The sequence below is a fragment of the Pinus tabuliformis genome, chromosome 1_1, assembly GCF_031772625.1.
Source record: "Pinus tabuliformis cultivar Carrire ecotype Pingquan chromosome 1_1, CPIR1, whole genome shotgun sequence".
NCBI lineage: Eukaryota > Viridiplantae > Streptophyta > Pinopsida > Pinales > Pinaceae > Pinus > Pinus tabuliformis.
The window spans coordinates 609,774,588-609,796,367 of NC_142297.1; the positions used below are offsets into that span (position 1 = coordinate 609,774,588).

At 40.2% G+C, this 21,780-nt stretch overlaps 1 protein-coding gene across 13 annotated transcripts in view; it reads right to left on the reverse strand.

Moving 5' to 3' along the window:
• Positions 1-858: 858 nt before the first annotated feature.
• Positions 859-21,780, reverse strand: part of LOC149214756 (Protein kinase superfamily protein) — a 323,935-nt gene continuing 303,013 nt past the window's right edge. For 12 of the 13 annotated variants that reach the window (XM_089392394.1, XM_089392396.1, XM_089392392.1 and 9 more), the window contains one exon: positions 859-1,868. In XM_089392394.1, the coding sequence (XP_089248520.1) occupies positions 1,785-1,868 (84 nt within the window). In that variant the 3' untranslated portion in view covers positions 859-1,784. The remainder of the gene's footprint in view (positions 1,869-21,780) is intronic. The other variant, XR_016250953.1, reaches the window with a different exon arrangement.

Below are 21,780 nucleotides of genomic sequence, written 5' to 3' on the forward strand. Positions count from 1 at the left end.
ACTATGCTTCATTTTCTGTCTTTAACAGGATTTCTCCACAGCAGTCACTAGTCTGCAGTGGACTTTTATTCATAGTTTTGTCACTTGTAGCAACACATGATGCAAATATGGAAGTCTACAGAAGATCCCATCCCCAAAGATAAATGATTTAGCAGTAAATCTAGAAAACAGCAATGAGTCTGTAGATTAAGCTGTTCTATTTTCCATGTCAGTTATTGACAGCTTTGTTGCACAGCTAGCAGTTTGTTTTACTAGCAGCATATTTTAAATTCAAGAAAGTTTGTGACTCGGGTTGAAGAACAGGCAGTGGTTCACTCTAGTTTCTGTGCTAGGATCCAGAAAATTTTGGATCACATTTAAACCCCTGGTTGTCAGCAGCTACAGACAACATCATTATGTATTTCATTGTGTACTTTGTATAAGAGCACAGATAATCATGAAAATGCCACATTTATATGCAATCAGTATAAATGAGTGAATGGTTGCCTGACAATTTAAACAAGGACCCCTCTGTGTTAGCCACGGGAAAAGTGGAAAACATTCTGTATTTCATTGTGTACTTTGTATAAGAGCACAAATATTCATGATAATGTTATATTTCCATGCAATCAGAATAAATGAGTGAATGCTTGCCTTACAATTTAAACAAGAACTCATATGTGTAGCCATGAGAACACATTCTGTGTATCACGTTATCATGTATGCAAAACAAGTTCAGTTTAGTGGCAAAATGCAACAGTTGTACGGTCACTAGTTCCACTGTCAAGAAACTTTAATTCATGCTTTCCAGGTTGACATGCACATTTGCACTTCTTTTCAGTAACACCTATCAGCATATTAGGATAAACAACTACAACAAACTACAAATACACCCATTTATTTATTCAAATACAGAAGTATCCAAAATATTGACTATGCTAGGTAGCATATTCCTTGACATTGTCAAATGCGAGACAGCTACTTATCTGTCAAGCGTAACTACTAGTAAACTCACGAACCAAAACCTTCCAATATACAATGAATTGTAAAGGCTCGTATCTCAGAGCATGGATTGTAATGTAGATTAGAATAAAATCTACCTGGGCATTTGTAGCCTATAAAGAAATACTAAACACCAATATTTACAACATAGGAAGAATCATCCTAGTTGATCTTCAAATGAGACCGTCTCTCATACACAAGCTGTCTTTTATGAAAGTAAGGCAGCTGTAAAATAACTGAGATAATTATGAATACATTCACATACAAATCTTGTTACATTAATCTGTCATCAACAGCAATGTTTTCAGATATTTTGTAATATAAATTTCCCAGGCATTTTTGTAGACTATTAGTATTACTGGCACACTGATATGCCGCTGAAGCCCACTAGTAATCTCACAAGTCAACTTCCACTGCTGCCCCCATCATGGAGAGATATTTGATGATGGAAGTTTATGCAGTCAACAGATGAGATATGACTGCATGGGCATAGACATATGCTTTGACGGAAATCTTTAAAAGATGCAGATGCACACCATTCCATAAGGTAAATGCTTGGCTAACTTGATGTATAAAGCCATCATTACTGCCTAGCTGATATAAATGCAAACATAGGCTCCCGTGCATGGTGCTCTGCTTTCTGGTCCATTCATGTTTACCAAATAATGAAGGGTAATAGACAGTTAAAACACCACTAAGAAGTGACACATTTTTAGTGGACCATTGTATCCAGATCTTCAACACAGCCCTACAACTTTAGCTTCCTTCACAAATGGCAGGAATATGAAGAATTTGCAAATGAATCAGGTGTCTACTTTTTCTTTTCGCTCTTTTTGAATCCTATCTTCTTCCTCCCGACTGGAAACAAAACTCAACTGCCGCTGTAACTGCACATAATAGACAGTAAGCTAAAACAGGAAAAATACAAAACAATGAGAGATGAAGCAAGTGATGTGTCTTTGTCTCTGTGTTTGTGTGACAGAGTATGTGTTGTACAATTCATGAGGATTTAATGCAATACCCATTCTCTGCTGGAAAAAGAATAAGGAAAAGCATCATAGAAACAAGAGATGTGGGTGGGGAGAATAGTGTTTAATCTGTCCTTGGGCACACTGGGAAGCCCAATGAAAGTGGAAACCATACAGGCACACTGGGCAGCCCCATAAAAATGGAAACTGTACAATATCACAAAGTCCCAACCACCTATGTAAGTAACCTAAAAAACGTTCTGCTTTTACGGTGGAGACCACTGAAGATAGCTACACCACTGCTCAATGTGAAATAAATTGCAGAAAGCTAACATTCCTAAACAACCGATAGTATGAGCATTTTATTTCAGAAAAATCTGTAATGGAAGCAATCCAAATTTCTGCCAGTATGAACAAATACTGTCCTGATCTTCAACATAAAGCTGGTTCAAACATGCTTTTAGCTTCCTAAATGGTTATACCATGTTTCCTGTTGTATGCTATCACAAGAAACCAAATCATTTGAGAAATGCTACTAAATATAAAGTTTTGCAAAACTCTGGGCTCAGAATCTTGATGTAGCAATTTAAGTAATGCAGCAATGCACTTAATATATCAATTCTTTGGTCATTAAAATCTGGGGATGCACATTATGTATCCGGTTTGCCAATGCAGCAGGTACAAATTTGCTTTAGGCAAAATTTAAATCCAAAATTTGGTGATGAAACAATAAATCCTTACATATACATCAGGAGAGAAGAATAATATTGTCTACGTTTGAGTACATAGACATACATATGTATGTTTGGCTTTATACATAAATATAATTGGCTGTACACATATTTATGTGTACATAAATATGTATGCATGGCTGTATACATACATATGTCAGGGAAGTTGAATATAATTTGTCTATGCTTGAATACCTAGACATTCATAAATATGTATGGCTGTCTACATAAAGAAATGCACATGTATATATCTATGCACAAACACACACATGTTTGTGTGCACACATTTATGTTGTATATATCTACACAAACAAGTATTACTGCATATATGTTTGCCTGTGAAGACTGAAGAGATTGATAAATGTGTGAGAGCAGGGTTATGGGGAGCACCCACCCCCCAGCCCCCTCGAATCGCTCCCGAAGTGCACTCCGAGAAGGAACAAATCGAGAGCGACCCGGGAGCACGCTCCTGCAAAATAAAATTCGCTCCCTGGTTTTTTCACAAAATTTTGTCGCAAAGATATTCCAAACGCAAAAAAAAATCAAATAAACAAGAGTTTTATGTCCCTAGTATTTATATGCAATTCATGGTAATGTAAGTAAAAGTCGCATTCTCCTTTATCTTTCATTTACATACTTTTACTTAAATTTAACATTACCATGAAATGACTTAGGATGGATTTCAGAGATCTGTGGTTTGAGCTTTTTGTATTTTTGACCGGAGAATCCACAGTTGATAATGATTTTGAGTGAGATCTAAAATTCTCCTTTCTCCATATGAAATCCAACGAGGTTGGAACCAGTGTCAAACATCCTAAGTCATTTTGTATTTTTGACCGGAGAATCCACAGTTGAAGAATTTATACACCGACGTTTCGAATCCCAAATGGGATCCATCACCAGGGAATAGAGAAAGATGATAAGAGAAAGATGATAAAAAGAAGAGCCAGATGAAGGGAATAAATACTCATGAGGGATGAATGATCACGGAACAGCACAGGTCGGCCAAAGAGATTTAAAAATGAAACCTAATTTTTATTTTTATTTTTAATTTAATATCATTTAATTAATATTTATAAAATAAAAACTTTAAACTAAAATCTAAGTTAATATTAGTATTAAAAACTAATATATATATTAATATTAAAACCTAAAATATAAATTGATACTTAGAACTAAAATATAAGTTGATAATGATAACAAACACTAATATATAATTTTAAATTATATATTAGTGTTTGTTATCATTATCAACTTATATTTTAGTTCTAAGTATCAATTTATATTTTAGGTTTTAATATTAATATATATATTAGTTTTTAATACTAATATTAACTTAGATTTTAGTTTAGAGTTTTTATTTTATAAATATTAATTAAATGATATTAAATTAAAAATAAAAATAAAAATTAGGTTTCATTTTTAAATCTCTTTGGCCGACCTGTGCTGTTCCGTGATCATTCATCCCTCATGAGTATTTATTCCCTTCATCTGGCTCTTCTTTTTATCATCTTTCTCTTATCATCTTTCTCTATTCCCTGATGATGGATCCCATTTGGGATTCGAAACGTCGGTGTATAAATTCTTCAACTGTGGATTCTCCGGTCAAAAATACAAAATGACTTAGGATGTTTGACACTGGTTCCAACCTCGTTGGATTTCATATGGAGAAAGTAGAATTTTAGATCTCACTCAAAATCCAGCAGACTTATAAGTTTTTCAGGATTGGGGGGATTGCAATGTTTCCATTCGATTTTGTCATGTACTAGGGTATGGAACTCGTATTTAATCAAAAGCACCAAGCCTTCTATGTACCTTGATGTTAGTGACATTGGTTGTCGAACTCCTCTATCATGACCCTACTAAAAATGTACCCATCACTCAAACAAATCTTGACTTGACATGTTACATTTTTTCTATCTTACATTAATTGCTTAGAGGGTGATATTAATGACAGAGATGCCAAGATAGGCAATGATTTTGATGATATGTAGCTATTTGTTGTAGCATGATTTTTTTGGATGCTAGCGGCCATCTACAGCCTATTTGTTGATGTATTTTAGGTTCAGAGATGGATTGTACTCGATGCTATTTTGGTTATGTGCACCCTTAAATGATATATAAATGAGAACTTGTAACTTGTGGACATGGTTGATGAAGATTATAACTTCTAGATGATTGATGTTATATGGTTTAATCCATGTTTTTATGCTTTTTCTATAATTCATCATTCTACATGCTTTTGTTAACATACATGCATCAAAATATATAAAAATATATATTATATAAAAATTTGCTCCCGACCCGGGAGCTTTTGAAAATGTCGCTTCTTGTTCCGGCTTCCGCTCCCGAGTCCCAAGTAACCTTGTGTGTGAGAATATTTGTACATTTGTATCTCCATTGGAATTATGTATTATATATGCTTGTATCTACTTCCATGATAGCAAGATTCAAATACTATTTGGGATAGAAATAATATGGAACGAAAATATTCACTATAGCTCCAATACGGAAGTAAACTTCTCCTAGATATTAAAATATGCATTTTCCAGGTTTTAGAGGAATTTCAGCCTTATGGACACCCACAAAATTATTAAAAAAATTAAAAAAACATTCCTTAAATATTTGATGATTAATTTATATCTATAGGCTTTTTTTGGGTTTCTAAAAGATATTTTTGGCCTTTCTAGGGGATTTATGGGTGGATGGGTATCAAAGACATAAGGTATATTATCAAAAACATTAAAAAGTAAATGGACCATACCTATCCTTACTACACAAAAAATTCATTGAATTTTGTACCATTGCTGACTTGTTGTATAGCAATGGCCAATACAATCGAATCTTGCTATTTTGCTTAATTCAATAGGTATGAAAGGTCTCTCAAGAGGCCTAGCCATTATATGCAACCCAAATTCACATAAAGACAAATTCTCCTAAGTATGAAGATGTTGGATAACAAAAGGTATGTTGGGACCTTTTGGTTTCCAAGTTTCTTAAACATATCAAAGATATAAATATTTTATTATCAAAAATTGAACAAATAGAGTGTTAATTTTTCTCATACCAGATCTGATTTATTTCACTTCATCAATTTATTAAAACCATAGAAAATATTAACTTAAAAAATGCAGCGTAAATAAAATGAAGACATCAATTACACCACAACAACAAATTTACACCCGACACAATCTTCCTTCATTAAATTTCTCGAGAAAATTTTGGGTTAGACCCACAAAGAATACATAGAAAAATATAGTTGTTGGGCACCTAGAAACTCAACCCCATTGGAAGAACCACCAGAAGCAAATTAACCCTAGAGAATTAACCTGTCTCACTAGCAAATTGACCTCCCTTTCTCCCTGTCTTGTACAACCCTTACGCACTAGAGAAATCCACCTCCCTAGATAATTCAACCTCCTCCACAAATTGACTCTCTTCTTCAATGACTTGGCCTCCTTGAATTTCTCCCAAAATTCCCTGCTACACTTCTCCTCTGTCTCACTTCTCTTCAATCTAGTCAAGCCTCTCGCTCTATAGAAAATTGCTTCCTTCTCTGAGTATGTCTTCACCTCTCCCTAATTTCCTAAGTGATCAATGGCTATGATTAAATCCTAAGCCTCACTTGAGATCAAAGATTGAGATTATATCTAACTCACTTAAATAATTAATTAGATTAATTATTGTACTTTTCCTAAGTTAACATCAAGAAAGAATTCATAATATCACTTACTCCACAAGCACCTAAAGAGCCAATCAATATCTTCTACACGCGAAAACACCAAGCCAATGTAGAAGACCTTCTAATGCTATAAAATCAACACTCCCTCCTAGCAAGGAAGGGATTCTCTAGCACCCCTAGCTTGTCTTTTGTAAAACAAAAGCTTTCCCTTCACTAGAGGCTAGGTGAAAATACATGTGACCTACTCCTCTGTGGAGATGTACTGCAATCTCACAACACCTCTCTGGACCCTATCTATGTGCTTGGACCTATCATGAAACACTAGATTCTCAGAGAGCTTAATGCAACTCTCGTTGTCACAATAAATCACAGTTGATCCCATCTCAAGACCAAATAATCAAGTGAGTATCTTACGAATCCATATGGACTCACAGCTCGCCAAACTCACTGCCATGTACTTTGCCTTGGTTGAGCTAAGTGCTAGAGTGTTGCTTCTTGCTATACCACGAGATCATAGTTGATCCCAAGTTCAAAAAACATCTAGAAGTACTCTCCCTGCCCAATCTGAATCTGTGTAGCCCTGCAACTCCACTCCACCAACTCTAACATATCTCGGTCCAAAGTCCATTGTACCTTGAGGGTACCTGAGCACATGCTTCATTGCCACCAAATGAACCCTCCTCGACTCCACCATGAACTGACTGGGCGTGTTCACAATGAAACAAATATGCAACCTAGTGTTGACTAGATATATCAAGGATCCAATCAATTGTCTATACAAAGTGGGATCCACTAACTCACCCTTAGAAGTTAGAAGCACTTAGCTTCCTCAAGTTGGTGATCATAGGTGTAGACCTCGACCTACAATCCTCCATCCAAAATCTGCTCAAAATTTTAACTGCATACTTGCCTTGCCCAAGGTTTCGTGGCTATTGCCACACCTCCAATCCCAAAAAGTAGTGCATCAATCCAATGTTCATCTCCAACTCCGGAGCAAAGTCCTCCTTGAACATCCCTATGAGCTTCTCTGATCTTGTCTGAATGAGATCGTCAACATACAATACTAAGATAAGTGACTCACCCTCAACAAGTACATAGTACAAGTTGGAGTCCGCCTCACTCTTGGTTAAGCCAAATCCAACTAGGTACCTATCAATCTTGGAGTACCATGTGCAAGCTACTTGCTTCAGTCTGTGTAAGGCCTTCCTCAATCTGGAGCACTAGAAATGATTTCCTTGATAGATTCATATCTAGCGACAAGAGAAAATGTATCCTCATAGTCTACTCCCTCTTTCTAGGAGAACCCTCTTGCCACGAACCTCGCCTTATACTTCTCGACACTACCATCAATTGCATGCATGATCTTGAAGATCCATTGAGAAGTGGCCACTAACCTCCCTTCAGGCCTAGGTACTATCTCCCACACATGTTCTTCATGATTGAACTATGCTCTTCCACCAAGGCATCCCTCCAAACATGCTAGTCTGCTACCTCCTCAAAGGTAGAAGGCTCAAACTCATTGATGTTGCTCGTCAAGGCCAAATAACAGGGATATCTACCTAGTGTCCAATCTCCCTGAAAGTGCTACTAGGAGCCTCCACATGCTCCTCAACATCTCTCAATGTCTTTTTGGCCAATATTAGCCTCATGATAGAGCTCGAAGGAACATATTGCTCCTCCAACTGATCTGAACATTGTTTCCTTTATTGGTCCCTCTTCAGCTTTCAGAGCCTCTTGCTCCCAATCCTCTATTGTTGCTGCATCTGTCCCATGTGACCTACTAAAAGTCCTACCCTCCTCAAATATGTCATCCCTTTTGACAACTATCTTCTTTCCTCTGTCCTGGAATGTAGAGCCTGCAAGCCTTTGAAGTCTCACTATATGCAACAAAAATGCCGCTTTGATGAGGGCTCCAATTAGTCTTCTTCTCTGAAGAAATTTAGACATATATTGGACTATCGAAGATGCACAAATGAATCACCTTCGGTTTCACTCCTATAAAATCCACCTTAGGAGTCATGTCCTCCATTGCCCTATGAGGACACTTGTTCTGCAGGTATACAGTTGTATTACATGCCTCCACCCATAAGAACATAGGCAAATCTTGATCATGGATCATGGCCTTGGTTGCTTCGACTATACTCATGTTCTTCCTCTATGCCACTTCATTCTGCTGCAGATTGTAGGGCATTATTAGCTCTTTATTGATTCCTGCTTCCTAGTAGAAATCCTCATTGTAGCTACCCTTGTACCATAGCATGTGGCTTGGATCCTTCCCCTGATGCCCCACTCCATTCCATCACTAGATCAGATGCCTCCAACCATAAGATAGATATACCATGGACCTGTCACTCCCTTAGAGGTTGAAACAACCTAATAGTGTCCTTTAATAGTCTCCCTCTTGAACATGGAGACACATGTACACTCAAAAGCCCATTATGGAAGGGCATGTCACTATGAAGTGCCTGTTGAAGAATGTAACTAGTGTCGATCTTCATAGTTGTATAAGTCATGATGTAATGTATTTGTCAAAAGAAAGAAAAAATAATTTTATTATTAAAGAAATTGACTTATTAAAACATGGGTTTCATGCTTGGGTCAATTGTTTTTAGGTCAAATCCTACATTGAAGGCTTCTAGGGTTTATCTCAAGTGTCCTTGTCCATGTCATAATGTAAAAGGACCCTTCTTGGGCTTTATTTGTCAACAAAGAAATTTATTTTGATGTAAATTAGATCTTCTAGACCTCCTCCACCAACTCGACCTAATTAAGGGGCAAAATCTCCAATATAAAGGCAACAACTCGACCTCAGTTGGAGCACTCTCTCATCAAGTTAGATCTGCAACTTCTGGGGCCAGTAAAAGTGCGGAATTCAAAGGTTAAGAAGGAAAAGGGTAGCGAAGGAGGAGGTCTCTATCAAGCACAAGTTGAAATTCTCTCTCTCTCTCTCTCTCACGTGAAGCTGTTGAGTTCCACGAAGGGACGAAGTTACAGAAATATAGTTGGGTCGAAATTCTGGATCTGTTGGGCGCTGAAATTCTAAGTTGATGCTGGGCTAGAGCTGGTAGACAAGAAGTCTACTGAAGTTTGTTGAATCGTATTGGAAGGCTAACTTGGTGGAGGAGGAAGGTCTTTGGGTCTAGGGTCTTGGGTCTTGGTCTATCTCAATTTGAATTTGCTAGTGGAAGAGTTTGACTGGGTTTTTGTTAAATTTGGCAACTAGGGCAAAAATTCACATTGGACAGCTCATATGAGACAACTCATATTTTTATTGGATTCCTCTCCTCGAGACGTGTAGGATTGATCTAAAGATCATCCGATTATGACATGTACAAATGGAATTATGAATTTATTTTGATTATGGACAAATTGTCAAGGTCGGCCAACAAACTCATGTAGACTCAGAAGCCCAATAATCACGTCTAATCATCCTCAACGTTTGCATATAAATACATGGTGCCTCCTCCTCATTTGGACACTTCACTCACTCATAATCTTCTCTCTCCTTCATTGATTGGGTACGAAATTCAGACTCTCCTCTACACACATGCGAAGAAAAGGAAGGGTTTTTTGTTCTAGCTATTGACCAAAGTTTACCAAAATTGCAAAGGTTGTTTTTTACTTGCGTTGACCAAGCATTGACCTATTTTGAGTGCAGTTTTGGGTGGAGGATTTATGTTTAAGTAGGCTGCAATTTGGGCACAAAATCCGAGGTTGATTGACCTCTATTGGACCAGCATTGACTATGCTAGGGCTGGCTGTTGCATTGACTTTTGTTGAACAGGTCTGACTGGAATTTTTTGGACTGTTTTTGTGCTGATTGGACTTGCTATTGGAGGCCGAAGTTGATTGGGTTTGACCGAGCTGAATTGAGAGAGAATTTTGATTGTTGACCAACGTTGACTTTCTAGTTAGGGCTTTCTGTTTCTGCTATTTGATTGATCATATTTTCACTGTAATTGGGCAAGTGAATATTATACATTGTACTTTCACTCTCTGCTGAACTTTTGAAGAATTATAAGAAGAATTGATCAAGGGTTTCCCCACATTGGGGTTTGTCCCTGGCTGGTGCCATATCTTGTGTCCTCTTGTCTTGGCTTGTCTTTTGTTGTTATTGTTTATGTTCTATCTTCATTTTACTATCATGTTGATGTGATTGCTAAATTGAATATTGATATTGGGCTTATAAAGAAATTGAAGTAAAATTGCACTTAGCATAGAACATACAACCGTTATCCTAAAATTAACATGGTATCAGAGCTGAGGTGAAGACAAAGCCCAAGCAAGAGTGAGAAGAGCAATCACTAAGAGGAGCAATCACTGATCAAAGACAACATTCAATGGCTTCCACATCCTACTTCAAGTCTAATGATAAGCTTCATGATAAGTCTGCTTATCATGCACGGAAGATGTCTCTTGATTTGATGTTAGAAGAACAAGATGTGATGGATTATGTGCAAGGAAAGATTTCAAAACCTCCTAATACACCCACTGTTGCTAAGACCAAGTACAAGAAGGGTGAATTCAAAGCTAAGAAGATCATCAGTGATTCTATTCATAAGCATTTAGTTGCTTACATTTCCAATTTGAACACATCAAAGGAGATATATGACAGGTTGGTTGGCATGTTCAAATCTAGCAATGCAAATCAAATTCTTTTCCTCAAGAACAAGCTGAAGGATATAAAGAAAGGAAGAAATGAAGATATTCAATCCTACTTCATGAGGATTACTAAGATCAAAAATGATCTTCTTTCTATTGGAAAAGATATCGCTGATAGGAAGCTTACCCTCATTTCCCTTGGAGGACTCCCTCATGAATGGCACATGTTCAACACTACTATTCTTAACAACGACAGGATTCCAAGTTTTGAAGAATTGTTGACTAGATGCTCTCAAGAAGAAACAAGGATGATGGAACTAGATATGCCTTCAAATAGGAATGATCCTATTGCATTGTCCGCTCATACTAAAAAGAAGAACAATGCAGGTTCAAAGAAGCAATGTCAAGGAAGGCCAAGTTTCAAAAATGAAAGGGAAGATGCTTCATTTGCAACAAGCTTGGTCACTATGCTAGGGAGTGTCCTAATAGAAGGGATACACCTCATGATGATGACAACCACAACAACAACAATTTCAGGGGCAACAACAATCAAAGGAATGGCAAATTCAACAACCATGGAAAAAGGAATACTCCCGCTCCTCATTAAGGAAATGGTCACCCTCCCAAGAGATCAAGAAACACCAAGTATGATGAATCTAATGTTGTTGATAACAAGAAAAAAGAATTCTATCTTATATCTGCCCTTTATACTGTGTCTCCTCCAAACACTTTGGGAAATCGATTGATTGATAGTGGTGCCTCAAGGCACTTCACCGGGTATAAAGAAGCTCTTTCAAATCTGATTGAAAGGGATACAAATTTAGAAATTATCCTTGGAGACAATGCCACCTATCCCGTGAAGGGAGTTGGGAATGTTACTCTTCAATTGAATCAGGGTAATACCATTCATCTACAAGAAGTATTGTATGTACCCGGTCTAAAGAACGTGGAATCTATCTTGGCGATGGAGGACAAAGGATTCAAGGTGGCATTCATCGATGGAAAGGTATGTGTGTGGAATAAAAAATTCAAAGATGCATTTACACTTGGCTTCAAGGTTGATAGCCTATATCAAGTTGGAGGAAGCCCATTGGGAGCTATGTCTTGCAACACATCACTTCAATCCGAATTATGGCACCAGAGATTTGCTCGTCTACATTATAAGGCTCTACCCGATGTAAGGAAGATGGTGACAAGTATGCCTCAATTTGAAGTACAACATGAAGGTGTTTGTCAGGGGTGTGCCAAAGGAAAACATACAAGGGGACCAATCCCCTCAAGTGATAGCAAGACCACTGACATATTGCAATTGATTCATTCTGATCTATCTAGTGCAATGCTCGTGAACTCATTGGGAGGATATATATATTATGTTATCTTTATGGATGACTTCTCTCGCAAGACTTGGATATATTTCTTGAAGAATAAGGATGAAGTATTTTCATGGTTTCGTTCTTTCAAAAGCTTTGGTCAAAAATCAAACTGGAAAGAAGATCAAAATATTGAGGACCGATAATGGAACCGAATACGAATCAAATGAGTTCAAAGATTATTGTAGAGAAGCTGGCATTAAGAGGGAGACTACTACCGCATATACTCCTGAGCAAAATGGTGTTTCTAAAAGGAAGAATCGTTCTATCGTTGAAGCCACTCGTGACATGCTTCATGATCAAAGCCTTTTAAAGTTCTTATGCGCTAAAGCTGCAAACAACGTCGTGTATGTTCAAAATAGATGCTCTCATCAAGTGTTGGACTCCAAAACTCCCGAACAAGTTTTCACTGGTAAGAAACCTGATGTTTCTCACTTTAGAATTTTTGGTAGCCCCATATATTTTCATGTGCCGAAGGAAAAGAGAAGCAAATTGGATACTTCTGGGAAGAAAGGAACATTTGTGGGCTACAGTGAAACTTCTACGGCATATAGGATCTATGTGCCTAGTCAAAGAGAAATAGAGATAAATCATGATGTCACTTCGATGAGGATGCTGCCCTTGGGAAGATTAGTAACCTTCCTCTTCCAAGGAAGGACAAAGAAGCAGATTCCAGAAAGCAAGGAAAACCACAGGATGAGCAAATGCCCGATGTTGAAGGACCAATGGATCCCATTGAACCACCCCCTCATGAGCGATCCTCCTCGAAAAGGAGACCCTCATGGCTTAGAAAGACTCTCGAAGATGCCGAGAGACATGTTGCACCTAGGGGGACATTTCGTGAAAGCAAGAAGCCGAATAGGTACCAAGGGTACTTAACTGCAATGAGCACCATTATTCAATTTGAGCCTTGCACATTCGAAGAAGCTGCCAAACACCAAGTTTGGAAGGATGCAATGAACAAAGGGTACAAGTCGATTATGAAGAATGATGTCTGGGATGTGGTTCCTAGACCCAAGGACAAATCCGTTGTCACCTCGAAATGGTTCTAAAAGATCAAGCATGGAGCTGATGGAAGTGCTGAAAAGTTCAAGACCAGATTCGTTGCTCGAGGCTTCTCTCAAAAGGAAGGTGTAGATTAGGATGAGATATTTGCATCGGTTGCCCACTACACCACCATCCATTCGATTATAGCCCTTGCTGCCTTGCAAGGATGGAATCTCCACCAGATGGATGTCAAGACTTCCTTCTTGCATGGTTCACTTAAGGAGGAAGTTTATGTAGAACAACCTTAGGGGTTCGAAGTTCAAGATCATCAAACACCTGTATGCAGGTTGAAGAAAGCCCTCTATGGGTTGAAGCAAGCACCCCGGGCTTGGTATGAGACGATCGATAACTATCTAATGAAGCTGGGATTTACAAGAAGTGAAGTTGATCTGAACCTTTACTTTAAGGTTGAGAATGATAGACCTCTCATGTTGGTACTCTATGTGGCGATCTCTTTCTGACTGGTGCAAACCCTCTTATTCATCAATGTAAGAGGGAGTTGGCTTCCGAATTCGAGATGAAGGACCTAGTAATGATGCATTACTTCCTAGGGTTGGAGGTCTGGCAAAAGCCAAGTGAGATTTTCCTTTCTCAAGGAAAATATATTGCGAAGATACTTGAAAGATTTGGGATGGTGGATTGCAAGTTCGTGACTACTCCGATGGAACTTAACTTCAAGAAGTTATGTTGAAGTGTTGTTGGGCCCGATTTGGGAAATCCTTCTGAGTATCGTCAACTCATGGGGGCCCTGATGTTCTTGGTGAACTCTTGTCCGGACATATGTTTTGCAATGAATACATTGAGTCATTTTATGGTCGAGCTTCATCACATACATTGGCTTGTTGCCAAGAATCTCTTAAGATATCTTCTGGGCATAATCACTTATGGACTGAGATACATTGTCAGGAATGTGAGGCTCCATGGTTACTCTAATGCAGACTAGGCTGGCAATGTGGTGGATCGTAAAAGCAATTTTGATGTTGCTTCTCTCTAGGTTCTGCTTCGATATCATGGATGAGCAGGAAGTAGAAGTCGGTTGCCTTAAGCACCACTGAGGCTGAATATATTGTTGCTAGTTTGGACTCATGTGAAGCTCTTTGGTTGAGGAAGCTCTTTAGTGAGTTGTTTGGACATGTGCTGAATACCACCGTGATCTTCTATGACAACCAGAGTAGGATTCTTCTTTCGAAGAATCCCGTGTTTCATGACCGCTCCAAGCATATTGATATCAGGTACCACTTTATCCAAGATATGTTACAACGGGGAGCAATAAGGCTCCAACACATTGGGACTGATGATCAGGTCGTTAATATTCTTATGAAGCCCCTCTTATGAGTCGTGGATAGACCCTCTTATGAGGGTCCTGTATGAGGTGGATGTTGAGCTCTAGGAGCTATGGGGGGTTTGGGGTACTTCTTGGAGCAATGAGCAACCATAGGGTGAGTGGTCCACCTTCCCCTAATGGTGCGCGATGTACAAGGTGAGTGGTTCACCTTCCCTTGTGATACCCATGGTGACATATGCATTGGTTGAGTGGTTCACATTCTCCTATGGCATATGAGCAGGATGAGTGGATCACCTTCTCCTATGGCATATGAGCAGGATGAGTGGTTCACCTTCTCTTGCTGGCACATCCTACCCATGCAGTCTGGGACTCATGGGAAGGACCTCTCATCTGGCCAATGAGTAGGAAAATGAGGATAGGGACCATAGTACTACCAATGGACGTATCGTGTACTACCGTACTCCCTATCCTAGGATGTTGATATTGTTGAAGAATCTAAGGAAAAATAAGTGTAGTGTGATTCTTTGTTACTTGATAACAATTTATGGAGTCTTTTTACTTTTTCTTGTTAGCTTAATCTTTTTCTTCTTATTATTAATGCATGTGTGTGTACTTTATCAAACTGCTACCAAAACATAAGAACAAGAACACAAGATGTTGGCTCTCTGCCAGGGCCAAAACCTCTCTTCTCTTGAGAGGAAAACCCTTTCGTGAATTTCTCTTATTGAAGCTTTTATTGATCACTGCCAAACCCTAGACCCTTGACAAGAATATCCTCCAAGCACAAGTCAAGTCCTTCCTTCTTCAAGATCGCGTTCTTGCATGGTTCGATTAAAGAGGAAGTCTATGTGGAACAACCCGAGGGGTTTGCAATTCATAATCGGGAATATCATGTATGCAGGTTGAAGAAAGCTCTCTATGGGCTGAAGCAAGCACCCAGAGCTTGGTATGAGAGGATTGATAGCTATTTGATGAAGCTGGGATTCACTAGGAGTGAAGTCGATTCTAAGCTTTCATTCCATTCTAAGCAGTGGCCTGGGCTCTAGGCTTGAAAAAGTAGCTTAAATCCCAGAGTTGCTGGCACAAAAATGGCAAGTTTGGTCCATAGTCGTAGGCGAGCAAGCCTATGAGAGTGACTTTAGGTATCTAGTCACCCTCTTGCCCAAAGCATGGGAGTGACTATGGCCTCAGATGATTATGATGCCCGTAAACTCTTTTATAGATGATTATTCTCACAAGACTTGGATCTACTTCTTGAAAAAGAAGGATGAAGTGTTCTCCTGGTTCCGTCACTTCAAAGCCCTGATTGAGAATCAAACTGAGAAGAGAATCAAGATATTAAGGATTGATAATGGGACCAAGGATGAATCCAATGAGTTCCATGACTTCTACAAAGAAGTTGGCATTAAGAGGGAGACCACAACACCATACACTCCTGAGCAGAATGGTGTGGCTGAAAGGAAGAATTGTACAATTATGGAAGTTGTTCGTGCCATGCTCCATGATCAAAGGCTTCTGAAGTTTCTATGGGCCAAAGCTGCGAATACCACCGTATATGTTCAAAACCAATGCCCTCATCAAGCATTGGATTCCAAGACTCCCGAAAGAAATGTTCACAGGTAAGAAGCCTAATGTCTCTCATTTTAGAATTTTTGGAAGTCCCATATATTTTCATGTGCAGAAAGAGAAAAGAAGCAAATTGGGTGCATCAGGAAAGAAGGGAATCTTTGTGGGCTATAGCGAAAATTCGAAGAAAAAGAATCTATGTGGTTGGTCAAAAGGAAGTTGAGATAAGTCATGATGTCACCTTTGACGAAGATATGGCACTTAGCAAGCTTGACAATCGTCCTATTCTAAGGAAAGATAAAGACCCTGACATCGGGAAGCCGGATGAAAAGGAGGATGAATCGATGTTCGGTGTTGAAGAACCTATGGATCCTATTGATCCCCCTCCGCAAGAGCCTTCCTCCTCTAGGAAGAGGCCCTCAAGGCTTAGAGGGACTCTTGAAGATGTCGAGAGACATATTGCACCCAGAGGGACTTTCCATGAAAGCAAGAAGCTGACCAGGTATCAGGGATACTTGACCATTATGAGCACCATCATTCAAAACGAGCCTACATCGTTCGAAGAAGCCATAAAGCATCAAGTATGGAAGGATGCTATGAATGAAGAATACGAGTCCATCATGAAGAATGATGTCTGGGATGTGGTCCCCAGACCCCAGGACAAAACCATTGTCACCTCGAAATGGCTTTACAAAATCAAGGATGGAGCAGATGGGAGTGCTGAAAAGTACAAGGCTCGCTTTGTTGCTCGAGGCCTCTCTCAAAAGGAAGGTAAGGATTACGATGAGATATTTGCAATTATTGCCTGATACACCACCATCCGCTCGATCATAGCCCTTGCTGCTTCGCAAGGATGGAACCTACATCAGATGGATGTCAAGACCACGTTCTTGCATGGTTTGATTAAAGAGTAAATCTTTGTGGAACAACCCGAGGGGTTTGAGATTCATAATCGGGAATCTCATGTATGCAGGTTGAAGAAAGCTCTCTATGCACTGAAGCAAGCACCCCGAGCTTGGTATGAGAGGATCGATAGCTATTTGATGAAGTTGGGATTCACTAGGAGTGAAGTTGATCCGAACATTTACTTTCAGGTTGAAGATGATAAGCCTCTCATACTAGTGTTGTATGTTGTTGACCTCTTTCTGACAAGTGCAGACCCTCTCATCCACAAATGCAAGAGGGAGTTGGCTTCCGAATTTGAGATGAAGGACCTAGGACCAATGCACTATTTCTCAGAGCTAGAAGTCTAGCAAAAGCCAGGAGAAATTTTCCTATCACAAGGAAAATATGTAGTGAAGATATTGGAGAGATTTGGTATGGTGGACTGCAAGCCCGCTTAACTTCAAGAAGTTATGCGGTAGTGTTGTTAGACCTGTATTGGGAAATGCTTCTGAGTATCGTCAACTCATAGGAGCATTAATGTTCTTGGTGAACTCCCGCCCGGATATATGTTTTGCAGTCAACACGTTGAGCCAATATATGGTTGAGACTCATCACTCACATTGGAATGATGCCAAGAATCTTCTAAGATATCTTCAGGGCACAATCACTCATGGACTGAGATACACTGTCGGAGATGTGAGGCTGCATGGTTATTTCGATGTTGATTGGGCAGGCAGTGTGGCGGACCGAAAGAGCACTTCTGGGTGTTGTATCTCTTTGGGTTCTGCTTGAATATCCTAGATGAGCAAGACGCAGAAGTCGGTGGCTTTGAGCACTGCTGAAGTTGAATACATTGCTGCAAGTATTGCCTCCTATGAAGTTGTCTGGTTACAGAAACTCTTTAGTGATCTGTTTGGTCATACGTTGGATACTACCATGATCCTCTGCGACAACCAGAGTGGGATTCGTTTATCAGAGAATCCTGTATTTCATGATCTCTCCAAACACATCAATATCAAGTACCACTTTATCTGGGATGTGGTACAACGAGGAGCGATAAGGCTACATCATATTGGGACCGATGAGCAAGTCGCCGACATTTTGACGAAGCCCCTGGGAAAGGTCAAATTACTGACTTTCCAAGAATGACTAGGAGTCGTGGAGAGAGCCCCTTATGAGGGTCCTGTATGATATATACATTGAGCTCTGGGAGCTCCAGGGAGCTTGGGGTACTTCTAAAGAGATGAGCAACCATAAGGTGAGTGGTTTAGCCTTCCCCTAGTGGTTTGCTATGTACAAGGTGAGTGGTTTAGCCTTCCCTTGTCATACCCCACGGCGACATGTAGGCAAGAAGAGTGGTTCATCCTTCTCCTGTTGAAACATCCTACCCATGTAATCTAGGACTCATGGGAAATACCTCTTATCTAGCCAATGAATAGGGAAATGAGGATAGGGACCATAGTAGTATCGATGGACGCATTGTGTATCTACCGTACTCCCTGTGCTAGGATGATATTGATCTGGGATCAATTGGAACTGACTTCGGGTCAGTAAGAGTGGTACGAGACACTCTATTTTGAAATGATTTCGAATCAGTAAGAGTGCTATGAGACACTCCCTATCTAGCACTGACTTCGGCTTAGTAGAGAATGGTATGATGCATTCTCAATCACTTCTTCTTCTTCATAGTTCAACAAAGCAGTGCAAGGCAGTGCACTGATGGTAGAGATAGTACCGACAGGCAGATGAATTAGCAAATGGAGTTCTCCCTAGTTGAGAGGGAGTGTTAAAATTGGCAACTAGGGCCAAACTCCATGTGGGTCACCTTATTTATGGCAGCTAATATTTTTCTTGGATTCCTATCATTGATCTAACGATCATCTGATCCAGACATGTATTCATGGAGATATGGATTTATTTGTATTCTTGACAATTTGTCAAGGTCGTCCAGCAAGCAAAACAATATTTTACACCCCCATCTTATCCTCAACGTGGCATATAAAAGGAGGAGATCTTGTGGCATTATTTTTATCATCTCATCATCTCCTTCTTCTCTCTCTTATTCTAATTAGGTATGCGTAGCAGGAGAAGGTCACTCACATGTGGGAAGAAGGTAAGAAGCAAGTCTGATCTAGGGCAGCTTTGACTTGGATTGACTGTGGAGCAGCAGGACTGAGTTTTGAGATCCATGACCAACTAACTTCCATAGGGGCCACGCCAGATCAGGAATTGATGGTGAGGGCCGCATTGAACACAGTCTCAGAGGATTGGGAGGTATTTGTCCAGAGCATACTAGGCAGGACGAGTCTTCCAGATTAGGAAGAATTGTGGACGGCTCTTTGTCAAGAAGAGATCAAACGAGAGACCAAGGCAGGGAATAGCAGCAAAGGGGTCAGAATCAAGGAGGAGGAAGAAGAGGATGCAGCTCTAGCATCTACGGGGAAGCAGGAGAAGAGAAAGAAGGAGGACCTCTCCAAGGCCAAGTGCTTCCATTGTGGGGAACTAGGTCATTTTGCGAACTAGTGTCCTAGGAAGAAGAGTAAGGGAGAGGCTTCTGAGACCAAGGCAACGTCAGAAAGGGCAGAGAAAGAAGGTGAGGAGGATGACGATTGTGCCATGAGTGCTCATGTGCCACTTGAGAAGAAGTGGTGATACATCGAGCTGTAGTCATGCAGACTACAGGCGATGAGAGGCAGGATCCTTAAGGTACCCAACCTCTTGGATTATACCTTGCTACAGGAGCCCTGAAGAGGAGTAGTAGGACTGGCGGAAGCCGACAGAGATGGATGCAGATGGAGCGGCAGAGAGTGCTACAGTGCAGGAGTCTTAGGACAGCGCAAGGCTAGCATGCTGCAACAATGCGAGAGGCACGGTTGTTTTGCACGAGTGCAGGATGGCACAGAGAGGTGTGCAACAGTGCGAGATGCAAGGAGTTGTCGCAGCAGCGCAGAGGTCAGTAAAGGGAGCACTTGTTAGCGATAGAGGGAGCTTCAGCATCGGGAGTGTCTCTAGCCCAACAAGGATGTCAAAGTTGGGTGGATCAGTTACTTACTTCTCAGTAACTGAGTTGAAATGAAGCAGTTAGCAGTGTCAGTGCTACGAGCAGCACAATGCAACATAATGAGAGGGGATGCAATGTAGATGTAGTGCTGGGAGGATGGACCAATAGCAGCATGGATGCAGAGGGAGCTATCGTACAGATGCAGCAGTGGCAGTGGCAGGGCCATGGGCAGCAGTACAGGATGCAGCACTACAGACGATGTTGGGCAGGGGGGCCTAGCATTAGTACAGGGACCGATGTTGGATAATCAAAGTGATGCTCAGTGTGAAGTATTACTAGAGCAAAGTCCTCGCTAAGAGAGAGTGTTGATTTGGGGTAGCATCAGATGTGCTCTAGCCATGAAAATTGGTGAAGAGGCTAAAGCGCATGAGATCTCGAAGACCCAGAAATGGTTTGGGTAGATTCTAACCTGTTTGGGAGATTAAAATAATTAATATTTTTAATAGAGTTCCTAAGTCTATACTTAGGAAAAATAAAATATTAATGGGTATTAATATAAAACTGGGTTAGAAGGTTCCAAAAGTCATGGATCAAGCCAAATCTAATCTTAGCCATTGATTAGAAATTTAATCTCAATCGTTGATGGACCAACAAGAAAAGTATAAGAGGAGGTTTGAGGGTCAGTTGGAGAACACATCAGAGTGATCAATCATTCTATTCTCTAGAGCAGGGTTTGCTAAGAGAGACAGAATCAGTGATCAGCAGCGAGGGGCAGTGCATACATAGCAGAGAGGCAGAGTTGGTACCCAGAGAGAGCGCAGAGCCCGAAGAGAACGACGCAGAGGTAGATGGGTGCTACACAGAGGCAGCCAGGAGTTAAGCAGGACCAAGAGAGGTCAGCGTGTGAGACGCAGAGGGTCTAGGGGCTGACGCAGAAGCTCCAGAAGTTGATGTAGAGGCTAGCAGAGTTGACGCAGGGCCAAGAGGTAGCGTTGGAAGGATTTCGTGGGACAGACTGGGTGCTGGTGAGCCGAGTAGGGTGATGCAGTCCCTGTCAGAGTGACGCAGAGCAGTGGGAGCTGCAATTGTTATTGTGGGATTGTTCATTCGGTGATTGATCAGCCAGAATATCTGTGTCCGAGGAGAGGCACTACTGTCGAGGGCATTCTCTATTGGATGAACCATTTCTGGCACCCTAGTTGTATTCTGAAAACTGCATAATAATAAAACCCTCTGAATAACTGCACCGATTTTCCCGCATTGGGTTTTTCCAAGGATATTGGTCCAAAAATAACGGTGTCACTTGTGTGCTTGTTTTCTTTCAGTTGATGATCTGTAGATGTTGATACTGTACTTGTGTTTATTTTCGGTATTTACATGCTAAATAACTTGTTAAGTAATTAAACAAGTAGGAAGAAATAAACCAAATACTACAGGAAGAATTTCTAACAGGTTAGAATTAGAAATTCCAACAACTAGGGCATGCCAATCCATAGATCCATGACCTCCTTGAGCTCAACTAGTCTAGCAAGGGATGCAAGCCATAGAGTTCTTCTGCCTTCAATTTGGGCTAACTTTGCCCTCTCACAAATTTGAGAGAGACCTTCAAAATTTCATGACTTTCCACCTTGATACAACGGTTGTCTGCGGTAACACGATCTT